The 14117-nt window shown below is 35.8% G+C and overlaps 1 protein-coding gene across 1 annotated transcript in view; it reads left to right on the top strand.

Annotated features, from left to right (window-relative positions):
* The window catches only part of ITGAV (integrin, alpha V), a gene marked incomplete at its 5' end in the record, with an annotated part of 51041 nt that overhangs the window by 29151 nt on the left and 7773 nt on the right, over positions 1 to 14117 (top strand). Inside the window, 10 exons of the mRNA XM_010583263.1 lie at positions 410 to 564; positions 2125 to 2262; positions 2985 to 3052; positions 4242 to 4389; positions 5579 to 5671; positions 6719 to 6798; positions 9010 to 9090; positions 10137 to 10242; positions 11104 to 11262; positions 12683 to 12796. Of these exons, the coding sequence (XP_010581565.1) occupies positions 410 to 564; positions 2125 to 2262; positions 2985 to 3052; positions 4242 to 4389; positions 5579 to 5671; positions 6719 to 6798; positions 9010 to 9090; positions 10137 to 10242; positions 11104 to 11262; positions 12683 to 12796 (1142 nt within the window). The remainder of the gene's footprint in view (positions 1 to 409; positions 565 to 2124; positions 2263 to 2984; positions 3053 to 4241; positions 4390 to 5578; positions 5672 to 6718; positions 6799 to 9009; positions 9091 to 10136; positions 10243 to 11103; positions 11263 to 12682; positions 12797 to 14117) is intronic.

Below are 14117 nucleotides of genomic sequence, written 5' to 3'. Positions count from 1 at the left end.
TGTTAATTTTCATTATATCAAATATTTGAAGTAATTAGATTAGCAATACAGTTAAATAATATAAGTGTTATGTGCAAGATTGCTTTACAATTTTCTAGGGGAAAAGAAATTTAACTTTTGTTCTTGCAGTTCTATAGCAATTATAAATTATAAATTTATCAGTGCTCTTCTATGTTTCCAGTTTTTAAGGAAAAAGCAGAGTCCAATTAGGACAACAACAATGCTTGTTACTAGTTTGAGAACTAATGTAGTAACAAATTTTGTATTGGAAGAACTGGAAGTTTTAAAAGTTCCAAGTACTAGGTTTTCATTATAGCTGAAACCAGTGTTCAGCTCCATTTCTGATAGGAATCTGCACTATATTTAATTGAATGAAACATCCCTAACCTAAACGCTTTGGATTGGACAGATTTCCAAGTGGAGCTGCTGTTGGATAAACTTAAGCAGAAAGGAGCTATAAGGAGAGCTCTCTTCCTCCACAGCAAACAGCCTAGCCACTCTAAGAACATGACTATTACAAAGGGGGGCAAAATGAATTGTGAAGAACTTGATGCCTTTTTGAGGGTAAGTAGCCATTTATGTTTTAGGCAAATAATTTTTGGTGCATTGTTTATTACAAGTTCCCTGTGTTAGGTGTTTAAAAAAAATAGAAAAAAGAAATGCTAGGGAAACTTCATGCCAAATGGATAGACTTAAAGTTACTAAAACCATATGTCTGTCCTGGGATATCACTGCTGTCAGAGGATGAGTGATGGATATTATTGTGACTAAGGTTCTGGTCACTAAATGGATTGGAAGTTCAATTCTGAACTTTGTTATGGACTTCTTGGACAAGACATCTAGGCATAAAATTAGTTACAATTTCCAAGGAACATGACAGTCAATAAGCAGAGGTTGTGCTTCTACTTTGGAGGTAAAAGAATAAAGAAGAATAAGGGTCTGCAACTAAAAAGCAAAGATCAGCAAATAACAGAGGAGACGGAGAAGGCTGAAATATTAAGTTTTCTTTTTCTCAGTCTTTTTGTTTTAGCCCCCACAAATGTGGGCAGATGCTAACACAATTAAAAAGTGTAACCTAGTAGAAGAAACACTGGCTGAAGTGAAGACAGACATGTGAAAGTGTACCTATGTAAGTTAGATGCAGTTCAGATCTATCTCTGAGTACTTATAAATCAAACATAAACAAGACTTACTCCGCTCGCCAAAAAAATCCCCAACCCAATGAAAACACTAGTAATCATTAAGGTTTCATAGAGGATAGGTAATACTTTTCTTTGACTGGCCTTGTAAGTGAGAACTATATGGAAATAAACATCCCAGATCTCAGTATTAGTAAAGCTTTAACACTTTTCCACCCAACATTCTCATAAAGAAAGTACTGACACATGACCTAGATGAAATTACCTTAAATTAGATGCAAAACCAGTTAAAACTAAGTTATCAATAGGTTTCTGCCCACAGGAGATAACTTCTGAAGAAAGACCCTGCAATGAGCTGTTCTAGATTCAGTAATTTCCATTATTCTCAGAAATTAGAATAATGAAGCAGAGTTTACGTTGATAAAATCTGTGGCTAACGTAAAGCTAAGAGGTGGTTTGCAAGTACGCTGAAAGGCAGGATTTACATTTGATAAACAGAATGATTTGAAATGAACAATATGAAAGTCAGCAACTCCAAGTAGTAATTTTAGGAAGGAAAAATCACAAGTCCAAAGATGAGTATCTATGAGGGATCTTAGAAGCATACTAAATTTTGTTAGACAGGAAAGAGTGGAATTGAATAGCCCTTTAGGCTTCTGGCTATTTTAGTTCTATGACTTAATACTTCCATATACTCCAGTTTTCCATTTGTAAAAAGGGCATGTTGCTACTAAAATTGTCAGTCTTCAAAGTCAGCACTACAGGTTTTCTGAAAAGAGATCATCTAGTTTGAAAAGAGCTCAGAAGTTTTAATGGTGTTTTGGCTTCCTCATTCCTACTACAGTATGAACAATAAAAAAAAATACTGCTTGGTATTGCTCTTGGGGATGACTGTTTGTTGCCTATAGAGATTTTTGAAGGACATGTTTTTGTTGTTATTTTCTTCACATGTTTTAATTGTAATTCAAATCTCTGGTTTCCTCAGGATGAATCTGAATTTAGAGACAAACTAACTCCTATTACTATTTTTATGGAATATCGTCTGGATTACAGAACAGCTGCAGATGCAACAGGGTTGCACCCTATCCTCAACCAGTTCACTCCTGCTAATATGAGCAGACAGGTACACTTCTTACACAATCTGTGATGAGAGAACCCAGAATGTATTTTCAGCTTTCAGTACTTATTCAATACTTATGTTCATCTTAGGACTTCTGAAAAATTAAGATACCAAAATATACATGTGGGTTTTAGTCTTTGAATTATGGAAATATTCATGGTTATTGTATGTTTGTCTTCTCTTTTTTCCTTCTCTCTGTCAAATTTCTTTTTTGACATGTTATTCCTTAGTGCCGGACTTCCTTTTCATGCATACTAATTAACTGGAGAAAAGCAGTTAGAGTAGTATTGAAGGTGCTAATCTCAAAGGGTCAGTGTGTTACATCCTTTGTGCATACTATGCTGCTCTATGTATATTATGTTTATCCCTATAGTTCTCTTAAGCTAATAAACATAGTTTTTCTATTTCTGCCCTTAATACAAATTTTTACACTTGTTTGTAAAGAGGGTAGTGGAGATGCAACTCAAGATGAACAGATTATTCAGAGTATGGAAGGAAGATTATGATATGTAGACATCAGTCCTAGAATTGCAATGTGGGAGGATGAGCACAGTGCCCTCCATATATAAAAATTCATTTGTTCTCTTCTGAGACTAATGAGATGAAGATACCTCATAACGAACTATTTAGAAAATTTTACTTGGTGATGAAACAGTATTATTGGAAATGTACGATAGAACAGATGCAGGAATTATTACAACAATATGCATTTGATTTTTGCATAGGCACATATTCTGCTGGATTGTGGTGATGATAATGTCTGCAAACCAAAACTGGAGGTTTCAGTAGAAAGGTAAATACATGAGAAAAATGCTACAGGGAAAAGTAACTTCCCTACTTGAATTCTGAACTTCAAGAGCTTGCAATACTTTTGTTAAGAGGATTGAAGTAAGTAGGACTCCTCCATGTATACAATCTAAACTCATGTTTATTTAAGGAAAACCCATTTTCTGCTTTGTAACCTAATGTCTTCAGCAGGTAATACAGGGAGAGCACACGCCACCAGCCCCACCCCAGCCCCCACTATAAGTATGCAGTATTTATTTGTATATTTGCTAGGCTGGACATGCATAGCAAGCATAAAACAGTGTACCACTGTTCAGTTATTTAATATCAGACAGACACATGAAGATGTGAACAGGCATGATTTAATCCAGCAAGGGGTGGAGTAGGACTCTGTTGTCACACGTATGAAAAAAAATTGTTGATACTGGTAATATCTCGTATTAAACCTGGAAAAAAGAAACAATTTTTAACTCATAATTATTGCATGAGCCTGGGCTTTTTGTGCTTTGTATGCCTGAAAGCCATTCTTAGTGTATTATCTTTACTCATAAATCTCATCTGTGGGGTTTTTTTATGCCCTTAGTGAAGAGGTATAGCATATGCACATGTATGTAGGTAGTACAGCTCACAAGCATACTGATTCATGCAGATGCTTCCAGAAACATTTTACATCAGTACAGGCACAAGTTGGTTTCCTTGTAGTTGGTGAAATGAAAATACATTGTTTGGAAAGATACTCTTTTTGTATCTGGAACAGATGTATTACAGAGGTCTTGGCTGTATTCTGTAGTTGAGACTTCCATCAGTTTTGTTACAAATGTATGCTTGTATCTCTGCTAAGTAGGCTTGTAATTAAAAATGTACACAGTGATTTAGCTGTTCATAGTTTGTTGTTCTTTGTAAAAAAAAAAAAAAAATAAAAGCGTCGGTGGTTTTGTGGTTTATTGTAAATTTTATAAAAAAGATTCTTACAAAACAACATGTAATATTTGCTCCATTTTTGTGATTATAGACACGTTTTTGTTTTAAACACAGTGTAGAGCTCTCCTGATATTCCTGAAGCATAGGTACTGCCTCTAGATTTCTCTGATGTCTTTGTGCAATTTCAAAATGTCTCTTGTTTCTCTAAGTTCAATCAGTTCAATACACTTCAAAACCTGAATGCAGAGTTCATTTTTTACACTTGTTTTTTGTAGTGATCAGAAGCAGATATATATTGGTGATGACAATCCCTTGACACTAATTGTCAGTGCTCAGAATCAAGGGGAAGGAGCCTATGAAGCAGAACTCTTTGTCATCGTTCCACCCCAAGCAGATTTCATCGGTGTTGTTCGTAACAATGAGGTAAAATTCCAACTATCTTATCTTCTTTGACTAGTCATACTTCAGGTACTGCTATGGAAGTCTGTGGGAGAGGGTCTGTCAGCGGTGCTTTTTATGCTTCAATCTTAAAGCACAGCACTGAAAAAATTAAAAGGTTCTTCCAAGCCCTAAAGCTATATAACACCTTGCTGAATGGTTCCAGTTTGAGCGTACTCCTAGCAACAGAGGAGAATCATCTGTGTGATGGAGCTTGACACACAGAGTTTATCTGCTACAAGTCTTTATTTGAACAGTGCCCTTGTTAATTTATTTAAATTTAGACTTAGCATGTGATATGCTAGGTAAAGAGCTGGGCATCTGTGAGGCAAAAAGTGATGTTGGGTATTATTATTCTCTTCCTAGATACATACCTAACTATGTAGAAAGTCTTGAGTGTCAGTTATCCTGACTAGACAGAACATTAAATTTATTTCCTGACTTTCCCTTGTGTTATAAAATGTCTGTATAACTTGTGTTTCTTTGAAGACGTGTTGGTATAGTCCAAATTTTGGTTTAGCCCATTATAGCTGTATATAAGTAACATACTTTCAGATTTTCTTCATCCTTGTTTTTATTTGGTATAATCTATGATCAGTCAATATATCTGTAAAGTTGCAGAATGTTAAGGTGAAAACTATTTTCCCCCTATATCAAAGGATTCCAACTTCGATACCACATCCTTCATAGACATTGGACCGTGCCTTGGTTTCGTTCTCCAGTTTGCCCCTGCTACTCTAGAGCTTTGTGTTGTGGCTTTATCCAAAATGTGATAGCTCCTCTGAGACCTCTTTTTGAGTAAGCTAGGAAATATTCATGTTATTTTGCTTTCCAGTCTTTATCTTCCTATGGAGAGTTTGCCCAATTGCCAAAGTTTCCTCACGTAAGTTTTAAAGAATCAGGTGAAGAAATGCTTTAGGTCACAAAAAACATCATCGCTATGAGTGTCTTTTTTTATAACCTTGGAAAGAGCATCTATCTTGTATCAAAAATACTTCTCTCCATGGAGACTTTTATACTCAGATTTTATTTAATTGTAGTGCTTGACTGTGTTAGGACTGAGAAATTATATTAAAATTAATGCAGCATACCTAGAACTTTTCTCCAGATTTTCATCCAGGTGTCCAAATGTGAAGAATGACATTCCTTAATATTGCTTTCTGGTTTACTGCAGGCTTTAGCAAGATTGTCATGTGCATTTAAAACAGAGAATCAAACTCGCATGGTAGTTTGTGACCTGGGAAATCCCATGAAAGCAGGAACTAAGGTAAGGCTTGGTCCAACAGGTGTCTGGTAGCTGAAACAGGAGCGCAGTTGGCATTTTTCTTAATCACAGCAGTGTTTGGGCAGGATTTCACTCACAGGAATTTAAGATTAGATCTAGCTCACATTTAGCTGTCCACGTTTAGTTAGCTCAGTGGTAATTGGTTTCAAGTTTTCAGCTAAATAGAAGGCTGAAAGGAGTGTTCATGAGTTTTATGATGCAACTCAAAAGGAGTAGTTCATTAAACAATGGAATTAATGAACTCTGGTCCCTCATGAGTTTCACTTTAGGTTTATCTGATATTTATTTTTTAGTATCCAATAAAGAGCTAGCTCATAATACACCTTTCTCTTAGTGGAAACCTAATAGTCCTTCTCTATTCTGCCTAGTTTTGTGAAGTTTGAGAGTTTTGTCTAATTCAGACCTCTGCAATTCCACCAAATGTAGCTGAAATTGGAAGAATTAAAAAACTCTTAGTGGGACCTGGCAGTTACTAAGATAGTTTGACATAATAAGTCTTTTCTTCTGAGGAAATAAAGTGAAAATCAGTCACAATTACAGACACTTTGATGGTGCTTTTTTTCCAAAAGACTTCTTGTATAGATGAATAAATGTTATTTCCAAAGTCTTTCTAAGTCTGTCAAGCTGAACTATACAGATGTCGAAGCAACTATCATGCACTGACTTAGAACAAACCTTGGGAACTGAATTTAGAATCATTAAAGCGTGCCCTGTTCCTTAGACTACAGTACTTTTTGCAACACATAAGAAGGCTTAGTTATGTGTAAAAATGACTGAACCAAAAGGTGTTAGCATGATGTAAACCTTACATTTCTATTTTGTGGCAGTGATGCATCAGCTGAAATGTACAGAGAGCGCAGTACATTTCTAGTCTTGATGAACTGAACAAGTTTTATTTGACAATTCTCTGTGTGTGTTCTCTTATGACCACAAGCCTCAAGCAATTTTGTTATATTATAATAGTATTAAGAAGCTGTTATCATGTATTTTATTGTGCTTCCACTGAACCACGATGATTTTTTTCTAAAGCTATTAGCTGGCCTGCGTTTCAGTGTGCACCAGCAGTCTGAAATGGATACCTCTGTGAAGTTTGACTTGCAAATCCGAAGGTACGGAAATCTATGAGTATGTACCTCACCTGGCAGACAACATGCTGAGTAAATAGACTGTGAACTTAGCAGTTACTTTCACTCTGGACTAATTCTCTGGCATTTGCCTTGTAATTGTTTAAAAAATAAACGCATTTTTTTAATGAATTATGTTTTCTAAAATAGAGGAAAAAAAATGTAAGAAAACACAGTTTTCTGTTTGAATGCAATTTCTTTTACTTACAGCTTTTAGATAGGCCATGGCACAAGTGAAACACTAATGAGGAACAAAACCATTTAAAATGTTTCAAGAAAAACTTTGTGGCTTTGTACCTGCATACCATTGTGATCTCCTGACACTTGCGTAGTGCCACAGAATGACTTGTGTCTTTGGGTTTCTAGCCCTGTTTTAAAACTAATGTTTGAGCTCATGAGTTCCTTCTGATGTAAAGCCAGAATTTCAAATTTCATGTGTTTTGAGGATGAGAGTTGTAAGTCTTTCAGAAAAGGCAATGCATGTGATGGTCTGAGCAGAAGCAACATGCAATGAACCATTTTAAGTGTTTTACAGTAGCCAGCATAAGAGAGCCTAAAAATTAAATGGAACAAAACATTAGTGTTCCTGTTAATTATAAGATGAGCACAGTGCTTTCATATAAATATGATATATAAATCTGAATTTATACTTTCTGGAGGTGATATTTAAGAGTTTGATATGTGATCAGTAGGACTCTCTTTACCCAATACAGTTTTATGTTGCTTAATGGACAGTACAAATACAGCTGCCTTCCCTCCCCCCCCCACCATGTTGGACCAGAAGCTTTTTTTTTTTTTTCCATTTAAGGGCTTCATTTTTTTTTAATGCAGTGAATAAATGATTCTCATCCACATATGCGTTTTCCATCTACGAGAGTTAAATAAGTTTAAACCTGCCATTCTATTTTAAAGTTGCAGTGGTTTGCCATACTGATCAAAGGCCTTGGCAGCATTAATATCTCTTTGATCTCACATTGCTGTCCAGTTTTTTTCCCTCTTCTCCATCAGTTAGTAAGCAATGCCAGTGGCATGTGACTCCAGTTCTTTGCAGAAAGTGATCTTCTCTGGGGTGTCTGTTGTCTTCCTTGGGCTAACAGCAGTCACTAACTACCTTTCACTGGGAGAAAAAACAGTCAGTGAGGTTGCTTAAGTCATGGTTCTCTTCAGATGGAAGAGTAAGGAAGTTCCTGTAACGTTTTACATGTTTTATGGAAGGAATTTCCTTATATGACTTATGGATGCAAGAACAGTGATGCAATTGAACATGGTAATCACAGTTCATCATGACAGGCATTATCAAAGTAGTATCTTTAAAAGGTTTTAAATATCACATTAGTTATCTTTAAACTCACAAAGTTAGATTTCTAAAGCTGGCACAATTCCCATCAGAACAACTCTAGTCTCTGAAAGAATGAGGTATTTACAGGTTGGGAAGAAAACACTGTTGGATGTATTTTTTGATTACAGTAGCAGTGAAGAATAATTGGAGGATTCAAGGAGATCTTTCTGAAGGAAATTGTTTAGTAAGGTACACAGAATAATCAGATGTGTCTGAGGAGGTCAGAATACTGTTCCCAGCTCCGCTTTGAGGGGAATAGGAGTGGTCTCTGTATTTCTTTTTCTCTGTTTACAAAGAAAGTCCAAAGAAATTTTATGTATGAATGGCTCTACATGCCTTAATATCTGTCATCTCTTGGTGTATCTGAAGTGTAGGAATCAGATGTTAACTGCATTCATTTACTGGTTTAAACACTGTGAAGAGGGGTAAGCAAGAGTAGTCCTAGTATACTTCTCTGCCCTGGGACTAGTCTGAAGCCAACAAGTCCCTGAGCAGAACAGATGTCCTAAAGTGGAATTTAAGGCTCTGCTAGCTATATAGTTGGTGTTATCCCACAGCACTGGCATTTGAATTTTCTTACATGCGGCAGCTAAAGAACAGAGTCAGCATTAGCTTTGTGTCCTTTATTGACTTCTCCCTGCCAAGGGACCTCCAAACTGCGCTGAGGGTGGGATGGTCATGCATTTAAGTGAGAACTTGCTGGAATCTGCTCCTTATTTTTTAGCAATTATGCTTTCCTGCAGTGGCTCAGGAGTCATGCTATGATGTTACATTACAATTATTTTAAGGTGTGGGTTGTTTTGGTTTTTTTTAATACTTAGCTTATTTCATTTAAAAAATTAACATTTTCTTTGCAGTTCCAACCTGTACGACAATCTAAGTCCAGTAGCATTCTATCAGGCTGACCTTGCTATTTTAGCAGCAGTTGAAATCAGAGGGTAAGCATTGATACTATTTTAATAAACGTCTTTCTCAAATGAGCTTTGAATGTTTGTTTGTTTATATTCATTAAACTTTCTTTCAGGTCTGCATAAGTTTTCAGGAAGCCTTAGGGAATTTTTAATCTTAAAGAAAATATGGTTCTCTCTAGCCACCCTTTGGGCTTTCAGATCTTAAATAATTCTAAATAATTACAAAATGAATTCCAAAAAGGAATGTTGTGCCTCTATTACTAATGTTGTTTTTTAAAATAATTTAAAAAGACTCTTATTTTTGCAGTTGCACACATTTCTCCATGTCACTTTCCTCCTCCACAACTGACTGGGTTTTCATCTGAAAACCCCTGAAACCTTTTCTAAAACCAAAGTTGAAAAACCTATTGAAGATAATGCCCTACAATGCCCTCACCTTCTTCAGTCTTAAGCATAGTATTAATATTGTAATGACTCCATTACCTCTATTACTTTTGCTTACCAGAAATTTATACTTCACACCTAAAAGCTGTACAGTCCTTTTGCTTAGACAGTTAACTCGGATTCCTGAGTCATAATTTTCTAAAATTCCCACTACATTCATTATTGTGATCTAATTTTGTTGATATCTGAGAGGTGCGGGGATGGTACGACTGAAGAGCATTATTGCTAGCTTCACTGTTTTCACTGCGTGCTGAATTATTCTTATGACTGTACTGATAAGTCTCTACATCATCAATATTTCTTATTATCGAAGTATTTCACACTTGCGGTTTTTGGATTATATGTGTGTATCTTAATTCTCTTAATCGTTTACTAGATGTTGTAGGATGAATCCAAAGTTTAGGACAGGAAAAAAATGTTTCTAAACACAAGGTTCATCTTCTCATGTACAGAAGAAAATTGAACATTTAATATGTAAGCCACTCAACCTCTGTTCTTTCTGTTTTTATATATAGAGGTTGAAAAATTGAAGATTGTATTTTAAGCGTGTTGATTTTTTGAGATATTCTAGAGAATTACATTTATCGTTTCATACTTTATAATAATGACTTGTTTGCTCTGCTGTTTAGTGTGTCGTCTCCTGATCACATATTCCTTCCTATTGCAAATTGGCAGCCGAAGGAGAATCCAGAAACAGAAGATGATATTGGGCCTCTAGTACAGCATATCTATGAGGTATGCGATTACTATTAATTTCAGTGATACAGTTCTGTGATAAATGAAAAGAAATCATTTGGTGTAGCTTTTCTCTGGAGTAAATTACAATTTTTTTCTCCATTTTGTTCTTGTATGGAAACACAGATTTTTTTTAATGCTGCGTCAATAACTGGTATCTGCAAGAAGAGTCGGAATACCTGCAATTAGTGTAACAGGAGTGGCCAAATAGAAGCATCTCAATTTTACATCATTACACATATTGTATTTTCTAGCCCTTCGAGATCTAGATAAAACATTTGAAGTAACTTGAACTCAGAAAATGACTCATGGCTGTAAATTATTCAGCATCCTCATTTGTATTCCAGCTGTTCTGAATCATTATTGTAAATCTTTTGCCTTGAAAAATTTTAAGTATTTAAAGTTGCCTTAAAAGAATGATCACAGCTTTAATCTAGATTGTTTAATTAAATAAAACTTTACTGAGAGAGCTTTGTGATTGATGGGTGTATGTATCTGTGCTCAGAGTATCTTGGCTGAGTCACGTACAGTGGCTGTGACTCATGCCACTACCAAAACCCCCCGATTTTTTCAAGGAAAAAAGTTACATTTCTTCAAGGCAAAAAACCTAATGCCATATAGCTTTTCTTTGAAGTAATTTTTATCAAATTACAGAATTTTAAGTTTTGCCTGTTGGGGCTTGAAGTTTAGCTACCATTTTTAGGTAAAGTTGTTGATGCTATTACCAGAAGTGGTTGGGGGTAACGGTAGCAGCAGTATCATTTATGGCTCAAATGTAAAATAACAACTATATGCACATTAACAAAGAAGGTGGCATTATTTGGGGTTTTTTACATCTGTTAACTTTACTTTCATAATCAGCTGAGAAACAATGGTCCAAGTGCATTCAGCAAGGTGATGATGACTCTGCAGTGGCCTTACAAATATAAAAACTACACACTGTTATATATTGTTCAGTATGAAATTGATGGTCCCATGAACTGCACTTCTGATATGGAAATCAATCCATTGAAAATTAAGGTGAGCAGGACTTTCATTTTGTTTGAGTGGAATGAGGTATGTTTGTTTGTTCTGGAATCACTCAAAATACCCAAATCCCTGAGAATATCTAACATTGTCTGAGTTAAGTTTTCATCTGTTGCTGAGGAACAAGGCTGCACTGTTTGATAGTACTTGTCAATGTGTATAGCAGGTGAAATAAAAGGTAGACAATAGATTGTCAACCCAAAGGTAAATTTGTCTTGTTTCTTTTTGTTGTGGTGTTTTTTTTTTCTCTTGAAGACTGTATGAGTTCTAAGTCTAAAGCAATGGAATTATATTGAATGTGGTCATAAACACAAACATTCCAGATACTTCTGGGCTGTTTATGTAAATTTTCTGGGGTTTATTTCTTGGAAGAAAATGGCACTGTTTTTTCTATTACTAGCTTATTTATCTAGGCCCTCATCCAAATGCCACAGAGGTCAATAAGGGTGCTTCAGTGGTGCTTAAAAGTATGCTACAACTGCCAGCAAAACATGCAGTTTGGAGAGCACAGAGCAGAAGGAACTCCTTTTTCCTGGGTTGGACCAGACAAAGAAACACCAGATAAAAACCAGCAAGTTTGAGTGTAGAGAACTGAATTCTAGGACAATTTAGAACAAGTAGTAAAAATCAGTATATTGGTTCTAGAAGAATTTAAGCAAACATATATATGAAAAGAGTAAGGGAAGATACTCAATGTATAGAACAACAAAGAATACTCATGTATCTGATAATCAGAAAGAACTTTAGTGAATATATAAATACAAATTTCCTGTGCTTTTGCTATGCCATTTGTAATAATATATTTTTCACAACTCTCTTGTAAATTTCCTCATAGAAATTTGTTATGTAGAGGACAAATAGCATGGCTCTGCCTAGTACCATATGTAAACTTGCAATTTTACATTGGGAATTTCTAAGGAATTACCGAAATAATTTATTAAACCTACTGTGTACTTTTTCAAGCCCCTCCTAAAAAAGTTGTTTTGTGTATGTCTGGATATGTGTACACATGTACAGTGGCATGTGGTACACCACAGTACCATACTAGTGCTGCTTTTTCAGAGTTAAAAACTGAAATGTTGAGGAAAAACTTTTAATACAAGATTGCAAAACGGAATTATTTATTGCAGTCTAAGAGTATTTTTTTTCTATGCATGAAAAAGTTTTGAGTTGAAGAATTAAGATACTCAAGGTTCTATGTTCGTTCTTAGTGGAAATTTGCATCAGTGATCTAGAAAAGGCAGGAGTAACATTTTAATTACACCTGTAGGTAAAGCTAGGTTCTGAAGAATAGCTAGGGGGTAGAGAGAGAGAAACCTGATCAGTTACATATTTTCTTGACCTTAACTTTGAAGACTGCAAATATCTAAATGTGAAAATTATTTATTGTTTGGGTTTCCTTGGTGTATCCTAGATTTCTGCTTCTAAAGATGATGATAAGAATGAAACACTTAGCAGGGAAGATAATCGGGATCATCGTATCAGTCGAAGGGATATAACAGCCATTGAAGGAGATGTGCATACTTTGGTAAGCTCTCAGCATTGATATGTTGGCAATATTTTCAGTTTTTTTAAATGAAGATGGAGATGAAAGCTCCAGGAAATGAAGAATCATTGCAGAAAGCTGTGTTCTGTATTTAAATGGTTAACAAATGAAAGAGCCATATGCTCTGGAGCTGTTTTGTTTTGTTTTTCCAATGTGCATCAGTTTTCTTCAGGGTGGTCAGCCAGTGAGGCACATGCTTACAGTTTTGTGCTGTTATGGTTTAAGTCCTTAAAAACAAAGGTCAAGTTGGGCACTTCCTGTCAGTCTTCTATATTGTGCTGTTCTCTGAATTAGAAAAATCAGTACTTTATAGGAGGAGGGCTGGTAAAATAGGATAACTGAGAGGAAGCAGGCGAGTGCTGCAGTCATCACCTTTGCTACAAATTACAGTTGATTTCACATGATGTGTTTCATAGCTGATCAGTGGACTTTCTGTAGTCAGACACATGGAGGACCTGTCCTTTCTAAACAAGATTGGAAATAATCTGTAATATGAAGAAAATATAGTACTGTATCACTGTCTTTGTAACTGCGCTTGCAGACATGCACCTGTCCCTGCTCTGGGCAAGGCAGGACAGGCAGGCAGCTGAGAGAAATGCTTGGGAGTTTAGGGTGGACCAACAGGACTAAGGCAGTACACCCCAATGCCAGAAATGTTTAGACTTGGGAGAGGACAAAGAAAGGGCTGAGCAAAGCAAGTGAAAATAGGATTTAATTTCTTATTTTATGGGGAGAAAAGTTACTTTATTTTTTTAAATATAAGCTACAAATATTCTTTAGTATCTATAAATGCAGTTCTGAATGTTGGGTTTGTGGTTTGTATTTTTTTTTTTTTTTAAATGCTTGGGTTTTGCCAGATCTTCCCAGTGACTTAGCAGGATTTCACCCCAGAGACTAATGTCCAGTATTCATAATAATTTCACTGAGTTGTACTTACACTAGCAGATGTACCTACACTGTACAGTGCTTTTATCTATAGTACAGCTAAAATCACAATTATAAAATGAAGCCTTGTTTTGCTCTGCTTTCTTCTTGAAATACTGATGGTTTAGCATCAGTATTGTCTGATGGATTTTAATGGAAACGTGCTTGAGAAAGGCCAGTTGAACTTCTGAAGTCGTAAGTATGGCTTATAGATTAGGTCAGTCAAGTTTGAAGACTTCTGTTGAATGCAACAACGCGTATTTTGTTGGCACCAAGTACAGTTAATTGCCATGAGTTTTCCTGTCAAAAAAACATGCGCGTAATGTGAATTGACCAGAAACTGTCCCGTCCCATCCCCGTCCCGTCCGTTCCCCCCCCC

Source organism: Haliaeetus leucocephalus, unplaced genomic scaffold, assembly GCF_000737465.1.
Source record: "Haliaeetus leucocephalus isolate CR32 unplaced genomic scaffold, Haliaeetus_leucocephalus-4.0 Scaffold880, whole genome shotgun sequence".
NCBI classification, from domain to species: Eukaryota; Metazoa; Chordata; class Aves; order Accipitriformes; family Accipitridae; genus Haliaeetus; species Haliaeetus leucocephalus.
The sequence above is the reverse complement of the archived record's forward strand: the minus strand, read 5'-3'. Positions and strand labels throughout refer to the sequence as shown.